Source organism: Dermacentor andersoni, chromosome 4 (genome assembly GCF_023375885.2).
Source record: "Dermacentor andersoni chromosome 4, qqDerAnde1_hic_scaffold, whole genome shotgun sequence".
Lineage (NCBI taxonomy): Eukaryota > Metazoa > Arthropoda > Arachnida > Ixodida > Ixodidae > Dermacentor > Dermacentor andersoni.
This window is the reverse complement of record NC_092817.1, coordinates 85,819,241-85,839,309: the sequence shown is the minus strand read 5'-3', so window position 1 is coordinate 85,839,309 and position 20,069 is coordinate 85,819,241. Positions and strand designations below refer to the sequence as shown.

General features: G+C 44.8%; 1 protein-coding gene across 1 annotated transcript in view; it reads right to left on the bottom strand.

Annotated features, from left to right (window-relative positions):
* The window catches only part of LOC126536803 (cell adhesion molecule Dscam1-like), a 187,121-nt gene that overhangs the window by 94,563 nt on the left and 72,489 nt on the right, over nt 1–20,069 (bottom strand). The window contains exons 2-3 of the mRNA XM_072287884.1: nt 15,755–15,927; nt 14,094–14,250 (exon numbers count right to left, since the gene is read on the bottom strand). Coding sequence (XP_072143985.1) covers nt 14,094–14,250; nt 15,755–15,927 — 330 coding nt within the window. The remainder of the gene's footprint in view (nt 1–14,093; nt 14,251–15,754; nt 15,928–20,069) is intronic.

The window sequence follows — 20,069 nt, the reverse complement described above, 5'->3', positions numbered from 1 at the left end:
GGAGCATAGTCCAGCTTTGATGCTCTTTATGAATGAAGCTGGGACCAAATTTACAAAGGTTATCGCTCGTGTGAAACAGTTTGTCAATGGCTTGTCACCTTTGCTGATAGTGTATTCGATACGACGATTGGTCAGCCCCTGTTCGTACGAAGAGATCTAGCGCGAGAACTTGTACGTGTATACGTACGCAGAATACGAGAACTCGTCTGTAATTTGTTTCCATCTATGCCAGCAACATCAGCGCCGCGGCAGCGCATACCTGGTGAAACTGTATTGTAGTACAGAGTCGACAAAAAAAGACGGTATTGTTGCAACCTTAAGCAATAATATATCGGATTTCATAAAGTTAGAGGCTATTTTTCTTAAACAGATCAAATACAAGAAGGCTTTAAGCATGCCCGTGGCATATAGGAGGTAATATGCATAAGCCGGTAATAAAATAGGACACTCGTGAAAGATAGAACTCGTTCCAGTTTCTCTTTCTCGTACTACACGTACAGGGAAAGGACTACATGCTAGGCAACAGATTCAATACTACAAGCAAAACGTGGATGCGACGCTTGGGCGTCGCATCCACGAATGCATATACGTTTTTAATTGGAATGGCTGATAGCGCCGAGTGCAATGCCTGCGGTGTCGAAGAAACTATAGACCATCTACTGTGCTACTGCCCATCATTTGAAAATGAAAGACAAGAACTCTGCACAGCTCTCAACCAGTTAGATAGAAAACCGTTCACCTTGAACAAGATCTTGGGACCATGGCCTCGCATATCGGAGCTACAAAAGGCCACAAAAGCGCTGCTGCGATATTTGAAAGATACAGGATTGAGTCAGCGTCTGTGATCCGGGCTGAGTGACTGAACGATATCCCCGGTGGACTTTCTCTTCTTTCTTTAATCTTTCCGTCCCCGTTTCCCTTTCCCCAGTGTAGGGTAGCCAACCGGGCTCAGTCCTGGTTAACCTCCCTACCTTTCATTTATCATTTGCTCTCTCTCTCTCTCTCTCTCTCTCTCTATTTTTTTTATATTTTCGTAAGTATTACCTGCAAATTTACACGGCATTTTCCGAAGTCTTTCGCCAGTGGAGATGGTGTGCATGTGATTAACGTGTAGTAATTCGGCCTCGCTCGTATGACATACTGCAATTAATGTAAAAAGAAAGCGCTGACAGAGGGAGGGTACAACACAAACGCTACGTATTGCACTAGTGCTGTTCCGTGCTTATGTCACTGTTTATTTATTTCTTATTTCGCTTCACCAGCAGTATGACATTATTGGAGCGGGATTTTCCACGATTAGTAATTAGGATCGGCTGCAGCAACAAAGAAGGCGCGAATATTTGTATATCGGGATGCTATAGTTAAAAGAAGTTAGAAGTTTTGGCGGAATATACATTTGGAAAAAAAGAAATTGGTCATCTCACAGCATGTTGCTGAGAGTCGTCAAATCTGGCAAGTAAAAGAAAACTCACTTTAAATCATTCACTGTATGCCCGTCGGTTCCCGCTCATACAGATCGCACAAACAAGAATTTGTGCGCAGTCATTACAAAACTCGTTATAGAGCGACTCAATTATATTTTTTATACTTCTCCGAAATGCACAGCTCTTTCATTTTCTTTTTTTTTTTTTTTCGTGTTACCGCCGTGGTAGAACGCGATCAGCGTGAGAACTCGAAATTTACATCGTTAAATGGCATTGTCGCATTCCAAATTTACAACAGAAACGCTATTAAGGGGATGCGAACACGTTAATTCTTGATGCAACTCCCGCCTCCTCGATGACCATGCAAATTGCGGCTCCGGGCAGCCGATGCTATCTACACTATAGCAAGCGTTTCGATAGCGTTTCCATGGATGGTGCAAGTGCGGAATCTCGGAGGCACTTCTTTGGCTGCCACTGTCCATTCTCTTTATTAATGGGCTTCAAATTACACATCCAACGAACCGACATTCTGAAAAGCGATTTGTTAAACTGCTTTGAGCATGGGGATTACTCAGAAGGCCGGCTCGTACTGCGACAACGCAAGTTCGCTGTTTTCGCTGTATGAAATAAACTCATATGTATTTTCTTTTTCAATGCGTGCTGTTTATATTCGCGTCCGCGAAAAAAAAAATTTTTTTCATGTATATGAACCAGATCTCGTTGCAGGAATGTACCGTATGAAATATAACGGTTCAACCGTGAGTGAATTGATGTTGTATTGGTGAAACAAAAGAGTTCAAAGCAACCATGCTTATTCATGGCCTTCTAGGACATCGATTCCTCGTCATTTAAACTGCCGAAATTATTTACATTCTATTCGAGAGACAGTCCGAACATTCTCAATGTTGTTTTTATAAATTCGTGTGCAATCGAAATTCCCACGCCATCAACTGCTATTTGTTTTTCGTAGGAGCAGGTACTTTCGCTGCTTCAGGTGCCTCTCTTCTCGGATTTTCTTTTTTCTTTTTAGGCTCTGGGATGGAGGCTTTGCCATCCTGAGCTAGGGAAATAAGATAAACGTTTGTAACAAGTGGAACACGTTATAGTCCTATTGTTTTTATGGAGTTATGTCACCATGCTGTCTTCATCTTGTGAAGCAATCTAGGTCGACTTTGTGTACATAGAAACTCTATTTCTTTTTATGTGAAAGAAATACACGCCTTGCATCCTTTCATTTGAAGTATATCATTATTGAAATATCTCCCATGCAGTTTTATTCGTTGTTTTGCATGCATTTGTGTTCACTGATATTTCTTAAAACTGTACACACATTACTGATGACAAGCTATGTAGCCTTACATCAAGACAGCAAGTTTGGCCAGTTGGTTGGGATTCATAGTAATTTTCGTTACAGCGCAACACAACACAAGGACAAAAGAAGGTACAGAAGCGCCGTGTCGTCGTTTTATACCTTCTTTTGTCCTTGTCTTGTGTTGCAATGTAACGAACCTTACTAACCTTTCGTGCGGCCATGTTGTTTCTATAGGCCTATTAGGCCAAATATGCAGTATATTTAAATGTTGTCATTGTTGCTACAGTAACAACGCAAGCAAAAAAATTTGGAGGATGCTTAAGCTTCAAAGATCCCTGGCTGCTTCACACGCTTCCCGGCAACTGCAGCTTATGTAACCGTAATGTTTACCGGGAAACGCTTCGTGGCTTCGTGCATTGCGTTCCCGCTATGCACGAAGGCGAGCTTTCCAGTAGAAACGCGGCCTGATGCGTGGGCCGATCCCCTAGGTTCTGCACAGCTACGCCAAAACATTACACCGTTTTCAGGTTTCTGTTATTGTTTCACGCTTTTAATATGTAAGTCTGAGAAAATTTAACATAAAAGGCATGCGCTGTCGGTATCTTGTTTCATGACGTTTGTTTGTGGGCTGTCATTCTCAAAATTGCGAGGAATAACTTTGTCAAGAGTGTAAGACAAACTATGAGCAACTTTGGTGATAGAATGGTGTCACAATATAACCTGCATATACCGCATGTCATATAGCAAGGCGTGCTGTGCACATATACCTAAATGTGTACGGAACTTTTTCGCTCACGGGCAACTCCGCGGACACCGACGCCGGATTTTCCGCGACACGGGGCCCTTAACGTTGCCGCGTTAAATGCACGTTCTTGCTGTTATTCATTTATCTAGCTTTCCACACTTATCTTAAAAAACATAAAGGAAACAGCCAAACATGGAAACAACACTATATTGAGCTCCTCATAACGCCGCATTTTTTCCCGTTTTCTTACTTGCCATCACAGTTAGCTGTTTTGTAATCTACATCAAGACGAACCTAGCGATATCTCCTAATATACCGTTGTCGCGCGCATATTTGTTCTGTTGTCACGTGCACTGTCGCAGGCGCATCGCCTCTCGTATTCCCGTTCCCATTTCCTCACTTCACTTCCCGTTTACTGCGCATTCTTTTACCGCTTGAAGTACGGCTAACGCGCTCTCAAATGTCTTTTCACGAACGTTCTGTACATGAGTGCGAAATATTCATAATTTCAGCATAATACACGTATCGCACATTTATTTCGAACACTGCATTTACGTAAGTTACAATGCCCAAACAATGCGGTGCCTGTTCTTGTGATTTTAGCCTAACTTTGATAAGCGTGTTGAAGAAATGACGAGGTGGTTACTTACGGCACGAGGGCCTTGCAAATGTCACAAAAATAAAAAAATAAAAAAAAATTGAAACAGCACAGGAGCACCGCCGCCTCCCCTTCCCCTCCCACCTCCGGCCCCCGCCCCAAAGAAAAAAGAAAATAAAAGCGATGATTGCACGAAATTGCAGCTGCATCCTAGAGCTTGCTAAGAAAGGTGTCCTGACTCATAGTTCTGGTTTCAAAATATGCTTGAAGTTTTACGTTAATTTTATTTCCAACAGGTTTGGAGGAGGCAGGAAGAAAAGTTGAGAAAGCAGCTTGCAGAACACCCTGTCGTCCATTATAGATTTCTGTGTCTTCCTCTCTCCTTGCTAATTCATTTCTCATCCATCTTGTTGTAAATCTCTCGAATGAATACATCGTTGCAGTTTATATTAACAAACATGCCCACATAGATTGCCATGTGCGCTTTGAGGAGGAAGAGGAGTCATGATAGCAGTAGGTGGACCTTGTCTTGCACAAGGCTGCCGGCAATTGCCCCGCCCTTGCCCCCCTCATCGAGAGCGGTATTTTCTGAAGCGCATCACGACACGTGGTACAAGGGGAGACTAACGGGGGTAAGGCCGCGCCCCAACCATCGAACCTACTCGCCCCCCTGCCGGCCACACGCAGCTCATCAATCACACTGCAGTGCATTGTCGCGGATAATTTCAGGAGCAGGCACACCTCTCACCTATAAATATTTAGTGTGCTCGCCGAAACGAAATGTCCCTTGCGCTTGTGCGCGGGGCCATTCCATATGCCTGAGTGCATGACGATGTTAGATTTAAATATTCCGTTACGCGCATGCATACTTCATGGTCTACGAGAATTATTTTACATATCTTGCAATGGTGAACGTGGAAGTTGAACGGAAAGCGAGATACAAGGCAAGAAAGACGCTTACTTCAAACAGTTGCAAGCAAGCATCTTTCCTGTCCAGTCTCTTCCTTTCCGTACCACTTCTGCGCTCCCCTGTGCAAGATATGTCGAACCAACTAGCCCAAAAATGTGCTTTATGTGGCCTATATGAATATCTGTTGTCCAAGGAGGGATATGGCCCAGCATATCCGAATGAAACTCGGGGTAAGGCTGAAAAAGCATAGCGAAGTATGCTTACCTGCACTCCGCTTCTACCGCGTGTCCCAGCTAACGTTAGCCAAGCTGTTCAAAAAAAAAAAAAGATTAATGTATCGTGGTGCAAAATACGAATATAAAGGCTACGATGTTCGGTCCTCAGACCTCTCAGAACCGAACGGCGTCATTCTGATAATGATATCTTGCAGCGTGTTTCTTAAATATTTTTCTTTCTTTTAATCGTCTAGCTAACGTTTCCTAGGACATACTATATATTCTGAATAACTGTTCGTGGAGACACCGAAGGGAAAGAACGCGTACAGGTGCGTACATAGGGGTGTCGAGCAACGACACAACCGGTCGTTTTCCGAAGGAAACCACGCTCTTTGTGAATCAGTGCTGAAATATCCTTCATCTCTTGGTGTTATGAGTGAGCTTTAGTCGATGTTGATACTGGAAGCCGCTAGCCCATTTCCAACAGTTCCTCTAGAAACGATTAGCTTTGCAAATGCGATTCCTGGAGTTTGCTCATTGCAGATTACAGAGCTCCAGAGTCACCAAGCTAAGATCCGCTGCTGACTGTTGTACTCTGTTCACAGCGAAGATGGTCTGATGGTAACTTGTCATTAACTCCTTATGCTTCATCACGTATTAGATGTAAACGTGATGTGATGTCTTAGAAATGCAGTGAAAACACAACAGACGCGCGCATTCACCCATGGTTTCTTCTGTCGCACAGAAATGTTCACGTATAAGGGAATCAGTAATGCGCTAAAACCCAGAAATGCCCACACGTGAAAGAGAAAGAAATATAGAAAAGAAACGCAGCACTAAAGCAACGTTCTAAGGAGGAGCGATAAAACATCACAGAACGTGAATGAATAAGTAAACATAACTTAGGTAGAACTACAAGTGAACCTACGCCGCCATTCTTTCCTTCCTCGTATCGATCTGTCTACAAATAAATAAATAAATAAATAAATAAATAAATAAATAAATAAATAAATGAATCCTGCATACATCCTCACTGCTTTTTATTTTATTACCCCGGTATCGCAGTTCACTGCGAAGAAAACATTTCACATCACATGCTTCAGGTCCTCTTCTGAAAGGCACGGAGCCGAGTGCGGCGACTTACTGTTTCACTCCCTGGAGAAAAAAAAATAGCATAAAATGAAACGCGTACACTGCACTTCTCGACTCTCTGTAGCCCTCTCTTCTGAACGTTATAAAAATGGGTGCTCGTAAAAGCAGCTGCCTCGTTGTGACGAGCAGCCCACCATCGCGTGCCGTCCATGCGACGCACTGCGAAGACATAAACTGGCAGACTGTTCTAGGCCTGAAGACAAAGGGCCAAGTGCGCAGAGTGCGTTGGCTGTACAACGGCAATGCACGATAAGGTCACAATGAGAGAAGAAAGGAGGAGCGAGTGTACAGCGCAGGGAACGGAATCTGGAGCACTTCCTGAACTGCTCGGAAGGTGGCATGTCCTTGGATGCTTCCCAACGAGTTGAGAAATGCGGTTTCTAGTTTCACTGTCGCGGCAAGCACATCGTAAAACACTGCCGTATTGAATTAAACTAGCGCGGTGGAAGATATTAAGAACGCAACCAAGTACATCAGAGCTAAATGAAACGAAGGTTCTGACGAAGTTTCACGAACGGTTCGGGCCAATTCAACCCGAGGTGCAGAAAGAAATATGTGAAAGGGGACAGAGAGAAAGAGAGAAAAATAAGTCATAAAGGAGAGGTAGTGAGCTTAATCAGGCTGAGCCCGGTAGACTACCCGGTACTGTGGAAACAGGAAAGGGGATCGAAAGAGGAGAAGAAAGACAGAAGGTCACATTCTCCACTGTTACACACACAAGCGTGCACTATACTGAGTCAGCCACGGGCGGTCATACAGGCTGGTGCATTTCAAAAAACGCACCAGCGCCTTTATGGTCTTGCACATAGCAGACGCGCGAGGCCAACGGCCCAGGATCTTTGTGAAAGGACGGTCGTTTAACTGCTCCAAAGCTGTACGAAGTGTACTCCTCTCCACTTCGTATGTAGATCAGTCACACAGGAAATGTTTGATCGTTTCTTCGACACCACATCTGCTGCAATTGGGTCTGTCCGCCATTCCAATTAGGAACGAGTAGAAGTTTATGAAAGAAATGCCTAATCACAAGCGGCACAGTAGCGCTTCTTTCCGTCGGTTATAACGAGGTAAAAGTTGCAATGTGATATGCGGGTCCATTTCATATAGGCGTTGGCTGGTCAACCCCAGTGTGTTCCACTTTCTTACAGTATTATTATGGGCAAGACCACTGAGGTGCCGCGCTGCATCCGTTGTCGACTATGGTATCGAGGTGCCTTAACAAACATCATGTGCCTCACGGGCAGCTTTGTCGGCACTTTCACTCCCAGCAATGTTACAGTGCTCGGGTAGCCCCTGAAATACAATGTCGTGGCCTCCGTCCATGGCTTGATGGTAGCATAATCGTATCTCTGCTACGAATTTTTCATGTGGGCTGTGGCACAGATATGATAAGAGCGATTGCAGGGCTGTCTTTGAATCACAGACTACAACCCAGTGATTTGGTTGTTGTTGCTGCACATATAGCATTGCGCTACGGAGGGGAAAAAGTTAGGATCCTATCGATGTTGTGACGTGGCTGATCTTGAACTCCTTGCAGATTGACATCGACGGAATGATTACCGCACCAGTAGAGCTGGTTAGAGTAGAAGAGCCATCTGTATAACCGCGAACTCAATTGGAGTATGAATCATGCAGTAGATGTAGAGCGGCTTGATTCAGAGCACAAGTTGGCAAGTGGGACTTCTCGATTCCTGGAATCGAAAGGCGCACTTCCAGCTGCCGGATACGCCACAAAGGACAAGGTTATCTTGCTGAAGGCGTGAAATAGGATTGAAGAGAGGATCGGTACGAGGCCACAATACCCGAAAAAGTTGCATCTGGTCTACTTTCCGACAGAGAAGCAAGGCGTTGAGACAGGAGTCGGGAAAGCTGACGAAAAAGATTTCTAAGGATTCTGTGGCGATATATGTACTGATGGGATATTCCTTGGCAATGACAATTGTTACGGCTGTTGAAGCGCATCGCGGCAGACCCAGAAATATTCTAAGCGCTTGAGCTTGCAGGCTCTCAAGCACGCTGAGATTTGTCCTCCGGGTGCTTGACAGCACCGTAGTGTTGTAATGCAAGAAACCCATGAAGAGCGCTTTGTACAGTTGAAGCATAGAACTCACCGCCGGTTCCCATGCTTTTCCTGCAATGGCTTTGAAATAGTGACTGAGAGGAGTATCTTGCTTACATAGGATACATGGGGGCTCTAGAAGAGCTCCCGGTCAACAATCATCCTAAAGATCGATGGATTCGCTTGTACAAGATAGGCTGGCCATTATTAGACACCGGGCATCCAGTCATCAATTTTAGCGTGAAGGCGGTCAATGCGCTCATTGATTTATGTTGAAATTCTGAGGCCTCTTTCTCTGAAGAGAAGTACACGTCATCGCTGCAGCATTTTGTAACCTTGCGGGAACCTGCGGGTGAGTTACTCCTGACGCCCAGATGCAGGTGTCATCTGCACAAATTGACAGACTGACCGACTGTGGCAGGAATTCCGCCAGCCCAATCAAAGCCATGTTGAAACAAAACTGGGCTCAAAACGCCACCTTGCGGAACTCCAAGGCTGGTGTAGTGGTCGGAAGTTTGACCATCCTCGGTAACTATAAATAAGCTCCTTGCAGTCAGGTAGCTCCGAATCCATAGAAAAGTGCGGCCTCGGACTGCGGCAGCCACGATCTGGTCAAGATTGGCTTGGTGAGAAACATTATCGTAGGCGTCCCTCACATCTAAAAAATAGCGCTGCATAGAGGCGTTTGGATGATTTCTGCTGTCGAAGACACAGGAACAATGACGTCAACTGACGAACGGCCGTGTCGAAAACCTGTCATTGTGTCTGGATAAATATTGTAATGTTCAAGAAACCAATTGAGACGCGTGAGGTTCATCCTTTCTATCAACTGGCCAACACAGCTGGCGAGAGCAATAAGTTGGTATGATGTCAGTTCAAAGAGAGATTTTCCATGCTTATGGTTGGAGCAAGACAGCTACGCTTCCACTTGGAAGGAACAATTCCGTTACTCCATGGGACGTTGAGATGATGCAGCAGGGCCTCTCGTGCTTCATGGTCAAGGTGGCGGATAGCAGCGTACGTGATGTTGTCAGGTCGGGGTGAAGAGGAACGCCTGCAAGTGGCTAGAGCAGCCTCCAGTTCTTTCAGGCAGAAAGGTTAGTCCATTGCCCAAACTGGCATTAAGGTAACTTCGTATAATTCAAGATCCTTTAGTGGTTCTCTGTCACCTTTTCACAAAACTCTTCCCGAATAACCATTTCTCGACAGCCTTGGTGGAGAACCAGTGCCTTAACGGTGTGGCGTTGCTGAGGAGAAGAGGGAAGGCATTGGAGAGTTTGCCATACGCGAGAGAGAACTTTGCGGGTGTACAAAGGGTTACAAAAAGAATGCCGTCGTTCGTTGTGTAATTTGTCCATGTGACGACGTATTTTTTTCTGCGTACGCCTGGCCTCCCTAAGGTATAGAATCGACTTTGTACGTGTACATCTGCTCTCAGCTCGCCCACGTACGGATCGAAGCCTTTCTAATTCAATGTCAAATTCCGTGCGAGTAGCTGACCATGAGAAGAAGCGCGTTGCCGAATGCATCGTGTTCGCAATCACAAGCTGTATGCTACCTGTAAGGCAGCTCTTGCATTCTGTGTTCACAAAGGCTTCAAATGCAGGACAATCAATCGCTCGAGAGATCATAGAGGAAGACATATTGCTTAAACCTTTGATGGCAACGTAAATAGGAATGTGGTCGCTTCCACGTGTTTCCCAGTCAGTAAATCAGTAGACACTAGAAGTAAGGCATCGTGACACCAAAGTAAGGTTTAGACAGCAGCTGTAAAACGCCCTTTCAAGAATGTTTGGCTGCCGTCATTCAAAAGGCAGAGGTCATGGTCCGAAGCAAAAGATACAAGAATCCTGCCTCTTGAATTGGTCATATCTTCTCGCGCCACTCCGGTCAAACTCTAGAAAACGATTAATCCGACATGTCTAATCAATTAAGTCCGTTAAATGAAACCTGGACGTCGATGAACATTAATCAATTTGCGGGATACGTTTAATCGTTTAATCGTTCTTCGGTATTACCAACCCTACTGCGAGCACTTAAAAGGAATTCATGTACACTTCGTGCATATACACTTGGCGGTGCTGTAGCGGTGCAAGCCTCTTGTTTTGTCTGCATTTTCCCCGTTTGCAACTGGCGCCACAATTATTTAAGTTATAGGGTTTTACGTACGACCACCACGATCTGATTATGACGAACACCGCAGTGGGGGATTCCGCGTAAATTCTGCCTACCTGGCGCTCTGTAACGTACACCCGGTACACTGTACAAAATTATTATTTTTGTTTGCATTCAGTCTCCGTAAGAAAGCGGCCACCACGGCCGGGATCTGACTTCCGACATCGTACTCAACAGCATAACGTCATAGCCACTGACCTAAAGTGTCGGGGTGACTTCCAAAGACTGTCTTTGTGGGAAACGGATCTTGGGTGCAGTAGTCTTCATTGGCGCGGAGCTCACTGAAAGTCGCAGGAAAGCCATTTCAGTCGAATGCTTAGCAGAATGTTGCAACCACTGGCCGTCTATCGGCGGCAGAATAGTTATCTACGAACCCGGAAGAAACTTTAAAATGTAGACGCGGATAGGCCTTATCTCAGCGAGTTTTCTTACGACGGAACATTGAGCGTCTTGTCGGCGTCAAAAACGTGTTGGCTTCTAAAACTTACTATACCACGTGTCTCACGGACACATGCAATTCTAACGAAGCATTCCACTCGTGCATGGTACGTCGGTAGTTCGAGCGGAGTACAGGGCGGTCTGTATAGGCGTAGCTGAATGACGCTACCGTAAACTTTTTTTTTTTATTTGATAGGGACTGACACCTTTAGCCATGCGCACGCTAGCTTATGTCAGCCACGTAATTTTTGCGAGGTTCGAGGTATGGTGTCAAGCTTGTTTGCAACGCGTTGCCGAATAAACCCCACCATTTTAAGCTTAGTCACACGGCTTTGCTCGAACGAACGCCATGCTCGAACGCAGCCGCTGCGTTTGAGCGCTTCAGTGAGCCGCTGTTCACACTGACAGCTCCCACGGAGACCTACATGGTGATAATATTACGTATGAAAGACTGGTTTGTTTACCACTCCTGGCGATCAATTCTTTTTTTCATGTTAGAGTAGCCCAATAATTGTGGTACGCAGGATTTCTATATAGTTGTCAAGCGTTCCGCCACAAGGCTTAAAAATGTCAGGAAGTGGCCCTGCTACATGGCGCTAACGGAGCGTAATGTGTTGCAAGGGAACCTGCGTGTTTACAGAAAAGACAAAGTTGGACAATTCTTAGCACCGCACAGCGACGTGCAACAATATAGTTACTGGGCGTCTAATGCTCAACCTCCACTTCAATATTGAGTTAGGTGGATATTCTGAGAAGCAAAATGGACAAACCATAAGGGCTAGGGAGAGGGAGTGATACGGGGAAAAGTAGAATATCTGCAAGAAACTTATATATCAATTATATCGTGGCGCTGCGAAGGCACCAAACCACTTTAATGCTTTTTAAAGAGGTTCACTCCTTGTTCACTTCATGTCACGCAAATGGAGCACCAGAAAAAGTGCACAAATGAATAAATAAATAAATAAATAAATAAATATAAATATATATATATATATATATATATATATATATATATATATATGTATATATAATATAAAGAACTTGCACAGAAATCAGCAGCGTGTTATTTTGTGACTTGTTGTGCTGAGGGCAGTATCGCAAATACCTTAAACCAAAAGTCACGTAGACGTAAGCCTCCTGTAGGCGGCGATATACCAGTCCAGCCGGGCCACTGCTCAAACACTGTTTCACTCACCTGGCAGTATGCGCCCTAACAAGCCGTTGCCCTTCATCGGCTACTCTACTAATCCCAAGAAGGTTTAACGGGGTGCGCACTGCCTAACAACACCATACTGTGAGCTTAGTCCACACGTGTGGAGATTCGTGTTACGGGATTAATGTCTGCAGCATGCGGCTATTGACTGCCGAGCGTTCACGGTCGACAAAAAGATCGTCTTCGCAAACAAGCGTGCACGGTGTGACAGGATACCGTAGGCCTCCCAGCAGGTGGCGTGGACATGTTGTCGCAGGCTTATGATCGCCATTGAGGCTCCCGAGATAAGGGAACACTTTTATCCGTGCGAAAGACTTAGCGCAAACGAAAGCAGGAAGGATCATAGGGCTCCATGGCTTAATACATGGCTATGGTATACAAGGTGGTAGGATTAATCCATGCTTGAGCAGTGTACTCAGAAAAAAGAAACTGCTTTCGCAACACATACTTTTGTTTCTTCTTCGTCATCTTCTGAGAGAGAGAAATGAGTTGGGAAAGGCATGCACTAAGGCTAATTTGAAGAGAACCTTCAGATTTGCTACACTACACTGGGAGAGGGGTAATTGGGGCGAAGAAAGACATAAATAGTAGCGGAGAAAGAAAGCAATCGCACGAAAAAAAAAGAACGATGGAGGGGATGCATAACACGAGGCAGAAGCAGTCTCTCTAATGAGAGTACAGGCTTGGGTTGTAAGAAGACACTAAAACGTGAATACTGCAATAGCGCCTTAATTAATTTCTGGCGTGACCACCGTATATATATATATATATATATATATATATATATATATATATATATATATATATATATATATATATAGAGAGAGAGAGAGAGAGAGAGAGAGAGAGAGAGGCAGCATTCCAGGATTTCTAGTTTTCTTCTTCGGCCTTTCGGGTTAATCTACAAAATGTTTCAGCAGAAGATAAGGAGCTAAAGATGAGTAATCGCAGCCAATTAGAACAAAAACATTGGCGCGACGAAGCTACACATAACTCCATTAATTAATGTGCTTGGTGAACTGCATACTGCTTAATATCTCGCAGTTAGACAAGACGCCCCGTGAACAAGTCTCTTTGTCTTCTGCATTGACAGTACTTGTTCAACTCCCATATGCAGACACTGGAAATATGAAAACAGATAATCTTAATTACAATAAATAAGGGCTTGATCTAGCGCTACAGCAGCGCATGAAATTATAAGAGCCAAGGATATATATTTCACTCGGCAAAAAAGTACGTAGCCGATCAATTTATGCTCCCAGATCGAATCAGTCGTGCCACTGTGCTATACCACCCGCAAAGTGGTTGTGCCCGTACTTCGAACTATTACATGGAACTGAGCAAAATTACATGGAAAGAATTACGGAAGGAAAAGAACTTTAAAATATTGAGAATTGCAGTTTTTTTAATAACGTTTACGGCGTGCGTTTATTGTGCCGACAGAGCTGGGCCCTATGGTTACTCTTCTTATGCTCGATGGCCTAGTGTACTGAAGTGTGCGAGAACTACCCGAAAAACAGGGATAGTTCCCAAAAGCGAAGGGGAATCGGAAGAGGAGGCGATTTAACAATCATCTGCCTCAAGCGGTAGCCCACCTGTTGCTCGACCACCAAATAAGGTCGAGTCGGCCTATTAGCGTCAACATCCGTCGTCATTATCAAAGGAACCTTTCGCACAGATAAACATATGGCACGAAACTTTTAGCTTTTATTTCGAAAGGGAGCAAACAAGAACCTAGTACGGAAAGCCTATCAGGGCCTCCCGTCGGCTGTTAACAGGACCGCATTTGAGGTACGAGTTTGTGCGGCTTCTCAAGTATCCAGCCTTCGTTTAGATACAGGGTTCCGGCACTCACCCCCACGGACGTGTGCGAGTCGACTTTTGACCAGTCCGAGCGCACTGGAAGCGACGCAGCGGTAGGTTGCCGTGTGCACCTCCGGCCGGAAATGCGATCCGCTGAACGCCGGAAAAACGAGGGAGCCGTCTGATCGAGTTTCTCGGAGGCCGGGAACCTGCAACCGCCCCAAAAGAACAAAAAGAGATAGCCACAGGTTTAAAGAACGAGCCAAAATACACCGGTGTCTAGAAAAACCTGCAAAGAAAGGCCCCTTGCACAGTATACATGCGAAGGTGGAGCGCGTTTTTATGTCCCTTCTGGGCGGCTTTTCTTTTCCTATTTCGTTTCAGCTGCCTTGTTTTCACGGGTGTATGCCGTGGTATGCTCCAATTGCTCTCTCGAGAATGTGGGCTGGTCGCGGAGTCAAGCACGATTTTCGCCTCATCTCCCTGGAGTGCACATTGGGAGCGGTTAACGGTGCTTTTATTCGGCCAATTGAAGTCGTCAAGGCTCTCAGGCTTGAACCCCCGACACATTACGAAGAGTTCAAGAAGAAAAAAAGAAGGAAACATAGGCGCTTGCTAATTTTATACTGAGACGACGCCACTAAACGAAAATGTCATAAAAGCATGCGTTTTGCGAAACATGATCGATAACATTAGTGAAAGAAAAAAAACTGTCGTATTGTGCGGAATGAATAAGACTACTTGGCAGCGATAGCTTCAATTTTATTGCCCTGGCGATGGCCTGATTTTAGTGCATGCATTATTTCCTGAAAGTGATATTAAACGGAATCAAGCTTGCTTACAAGATTTCACTTTCTTTTTGCAATCACACGCTGGTAATGTAACCTCCGGAATTACTCATACAAGTTAATAAGAGGTGTTGAATGTGGGTTGCTAGTTACACTAGGAGAGGTAGGCACCTTTGGTGGCACCGGCTACTAGTTGTCCGGCATAAGAAAAGAAAATGACATCCATGTTGTGGCGAAAAACAATGGATGCAGTCAGACAGCACGAACATAATGTTCTGAACATAAGTGTAGGAAGCCACGGTAGATAAATACGAACAGGTGCATAAGTAAATAAATCTATTTCGAATTGTCCAAGAAAACCTAAGTTCCCACTTAGACTTGTGCACAGAATACAAGTACATAACATATTACGTGACTACTTAATAACATACAAAAACTGAGCTCTAGGTAACACATATGTCGTCTGTAGCATTGTCACTACATTGTATAAGGTGGCACTAAAATGTCTTGTATCCATAAAACGTTCGAATTTTTTATGGAAGACATTAAAGAGACAAGCGCTTTTGTCTGAAACCCTGCTGGTGGCCAAGGAACCAGTATGCCTTTTTTTGTTTCTAATCTGAATAGCTGTTATTCGCCGCATTGTTTCAGACACGCTGACTCCGTCTTTTCGAAGGATGCCAATCGTAGTTTGACCATCCTCAATTCCAGAAACTATCGATTGAGCATATTTGGGCAGCACGTGACGAAGGCCCTATAGAAGCGGCCGTACGCAGACATGCGTGACCAGATGCTGGTGCGTGTTTGCGGAACCGCCGAGAAGGTTAAGTTAATAACGCGAAATTTTCGCAGTCTCTTTATCCCTGCTCAGATGCCAGACATTTGCGCACTACAGGGGCAGTCGACGTCACCGTTCTTCACTCACCGTGCTTGCAGAGCTGCCGTCCTCCTTCTCCCACCGGATGTTGGGCTGTGGTTGGCCATGTGCAGAACAGGGAAGCAACGCACCCGCGTCGCTCGAAAACTCCACCAGTATAGGGGGTTCGAGCACGATTGTGGGACCATGGCCGCCGCTCTGGAGGGAACTCGACGTGGAGCCTGTAAGTGTGTGGAACGAAAAATACGCACATAAAGAGAGTTGCACCTACGCCTACAATGCAAAGCAGCAGTACGATAGCTGGCGTAATCTCAGGCAACCGTGTAAGTCTTTCACTGTGTTGTAGGGCATCGGTGGTAGTAAACATTCTTAGTGAGCCTCTAGGCTGAGTGTTGATAGATATGAAATACAAAAGGTGGCGAGACAAACACAGAAATACGATTCTTCCTTATACTCGCTTTCGCTTCTTACTGCGAGCTTCATTTATACGCATTCACCTACGCGCTGGTTTATGGATAAGCTACAGAACGTGTCGTAAGCCTATGGTATTAACGCGCGCTCAAGAGGCCACGCGTAGTACTTATTTTCCAGGCGCTGCATACTAACTCTTTGCAGCTGCATCGGCAGACTGGCTGTGGGGGAATCTTTGACTGGCGACTTTTTTTCCTCTTCCTCTTTTTTCTTACCCCCTTTGTAGAGTATCAAACAGGATACTGGCGGACACCAAAAGGAGTATGGGAGCAAGCGCAAGATAACTGCCGCTGTAAAACGACTTAGCAGCGCGGCTAATTGGGCTGGCGCTAGTTAGGCTAATTAGTTAGCGCAAAGGACGACAGTGACGTAAACAAACTAGACTTCGTCCTGCTTCCGTTTTCGTCGGTTTTTTCACTCTTCACATGCTCAAAGAACGAACACTTCAGACAAAAGAAAGAACCGCTTTTTAGCCTCAGATTCAACAACATAATAGGTGTTCAACAGTGGAAAAACAAGATAATTTTACAACCAACCTTTCGACAACAGTATTTGTCATTAATATATATATATATATATATATATATATATATATATATATATGTGTGTGTGTGTGTGTGTGTGTGTGTGTGTGTGTGTGTGTGTGTGTGTGTGTGTGTGTGTGTGTGTGTGTGTGTGTTATGAGGTTTTACGTGGTAAAAACGAAGATATGATATTGAAGTGTGCCGTAGTGGGGGACTCGGGAATAATGTTAACCGGCTGGGATGCAGCTTGCACCCCACGCACGGTACACGTGTGTTTTTGCATTCCGCCCCCGTCGGAATGCAAAACACACGCAGCTGGGAATGAACCCGTGACCCCTAAATCAGCACCGTTATGCCATAGCTCTATACTGGACTACAGCGGCGGGTAGAACCTATGCGGATAGTACCAGGGCAGCAGGGCCTCTTACTAATATAAATACCTTGGTTGAAACCGTGACTCCTGCCTGATAATTTCGTTGTTAGCCCCATTGTTTCTGAAGAAAAAAGAAAGATACTTCTATGTAAACCTTCAATTGGCCTTGTTGGGTTCCAGGGAACGCTATCCTTTTTGAGCAGCACCCTGTAAACAAGGCAAGACTCACAAAATGTTCACTGTGACATTTGGCAGCTGGACGCCCGACGTTGAGAAATGAGCTATTACAAATGCTCCACACATTCCTGGGTTAACACATTGTTTTTAAAGCAAACGTCAGTCCCCAAATGTGTCCCGCGTTTTTTAGTCATGCCAAATTGAGGCCTCGGCTTCGCTTCCAGCCATCGACTTGCTTCATTCCCCGATATAGCCTAAAAAGCAATCAGGTTGCTCTTAATATGACACAAACTATATTCTACAAAGGTTTTCACAGAGAGAGAGAGATAAAACTTTATTGTGTCCTTGATGGGGTTAAGGGGTGGCGGGGGTCGGGAGACTAACCCCCAATCCCCCCCTTCCTCAGACGGCGGCCAGGCCTTGCTTTCTGGCGGCGTCTTCGGCCATCCGGACGGCCCAGAGCTGCTCCTCTGGGTCCAAGCTGAGCAGCAATGTCTCCCACTGCTCGGCCGTACTAATGATGCGTGTGTTAGTGCGGGAGGTGTTGGTGGGTGAGGCTTTGGGGCATTGCCAGATAATATGATTGAGGTCGGCGCGGGCCTTGCACGCTTTGCAGAGTGGTGAGTATGCATCGGGGTACATGCGGTTGTAAAGCACGGGGTTCGGAAAAGTTCGTGTCTGAAGGAGTCGCCAAGTGGTGGATTGAGACTTATTCAGTGTTTTGTGTGCTGGGGGGTAGCGTAACCGCTCTCTGCGGTAGTGCAGGAGAATTTCTCTCAACGTGACCATTCGGTCCCGCGCGTGACCGCGATGCAGAACAGAGGGCTGGTCGGGATCGGAAGACGCAGGAGAAGGATGATGCGCCCGGTGTGCGAGAGCTCGGGCGGCATCGTGGGCGGCTTCGTTTCCAGCCAGACCTGAGTGACCTGGGGCCCAGATGATCTGCACGCGGCGTTGCCTTGGGGGAGGAGTGCCAGAGAGAATCTTCTGCGCTTGGGGTGCTATGAGTCCTCTTGCGTAGTTACGAATGGCCGTTTTTGAATCGCTGATGATGCAGTGTGCATTGGTAGCCGCGTAGGCCAAAGCGATGGCCGTTTCTTCTCCTACTTCGGGTTGCGTGGCGAATATTGATGCGGCCGCGGAGAGGTGGTTTTCACAGACTTTCAAAGGTGCGCGGAACAGCTTTCGAGCGCGCGAAAACAGAACATGAAGTATTTCTGATAAAGTATTTGCTTTCTCAAGTGTGGGCGTTGAAATTTAAGCAAGCTATCTGCTCCAGTTATTGGAAGTTAATCGCACATATGTTTAATCTTACAGATGGCAAAGCAAAAACAACGGTGTCTAAAAGCGCACTAAAGTCGAGCTGTTCGTCGCTTTTTCAATATCAAATTTAAGTTTGTGGCATATAATACAAATTATACACATTTATGCACATGGAGAAGGAGGTTCAAAGTTTTGTTCGCCGTGGGTGGTACCTCGTATGCAAGTAAAATGAGTAAAATGCAGAAGCGAAAGCGCAGCAAACGAGATAGACATTGCACTTAAAAAAATGCATTGATAACAACATCAAAACACAGAGGTTTCATAAGGTAAGACAAGAAAATAATGGTAGATAGACGTTATTATTCATGTTTGAAAGAAATGTTCAACTTTCCCTTAAATATTTCCAAGGAAGTTACAGATTGTTTATGGGAGTTTAAAATATTTCAAATAATATTGAAAAAAATACAATGTGGATGCGCCATGATTAGTACAAATACTAGGTAACATCAAGCTATGGTTGGTGATGAAGCGAGTAGAACTAATGTAACAGAGCAGATGTTAGCGGTAACTGTCTAATGTATGTATAAGAAGGACACGAGTATAAATTTTGAAGGAGATAATGCCTATATTATAAAGATAATGATTAGATAAACACTAACTCGTGAGATCAAGAAGAATCGCAAAACAATGTGACAACCATAGAACGAAATTATTAATGCGAATGGCTCGGGCTTGAGTTTAATTCAGTGAGGAAATGTGAGCGCAGTACGTGCGACCCTAATTCGATGCAGTAGATCATATGGTTGCGCATAAATGAGTCATATAATGTAGTTAGCGCACGGAGGAGGAAGTCTAATCTGCTTTTAAGGAGGACGCTATGCCAGAAGCTACTTTCATGCAGAGATGTTTCACACATATGAAAATTTATTTTCTTTTTCAGCCATTCTTAGAGAAAATAAAATAAAGTAATTTCCTTCGCGCTTGTCAATATGCGTTTAAGTATATGCAGATAGTCCTTATACTTTTAATTGTGAACACATTTGATTTCTTACAGCGATTTCCCATATTTTTGTACGCATATCTTGCGACGATTCAAACCATACCGTGTTGCAAATTCGAGAACCAGGTAACTGCTGACTGACCTCGTTGCAATGTGAACAGTGTACCATTGCTTTGTGAACACGTGCGAGTCTGTAACTGCTGTAGTGCAGTGCGTCTAATCAAACTCTGCAAAGATGTTCGTGGCGCTTGCACCTTTACGCAATGTCTGTTTGAACCGCGTAAGGTCTCCACTTTTTCACATTCTAATCCTTTATTTAAATTTAACATTTTTGATGAGTTCACGTCATCGTGTGAACTATGCTAATTTTTAGATGCGAACAAGAACCGAGTATTTGGAGTCGAACAATATGCCATTATCTACTAAACATATTTCATTAAGTGGTAACTGGTAATCAAACGCCGCTATTTCAACAATTGATTATTATGTTCTCTTCCTGGTAGTCTAAAAAGGAATGTGTGGCTCGTATATTTTCACAATCAATTCATGATGTGG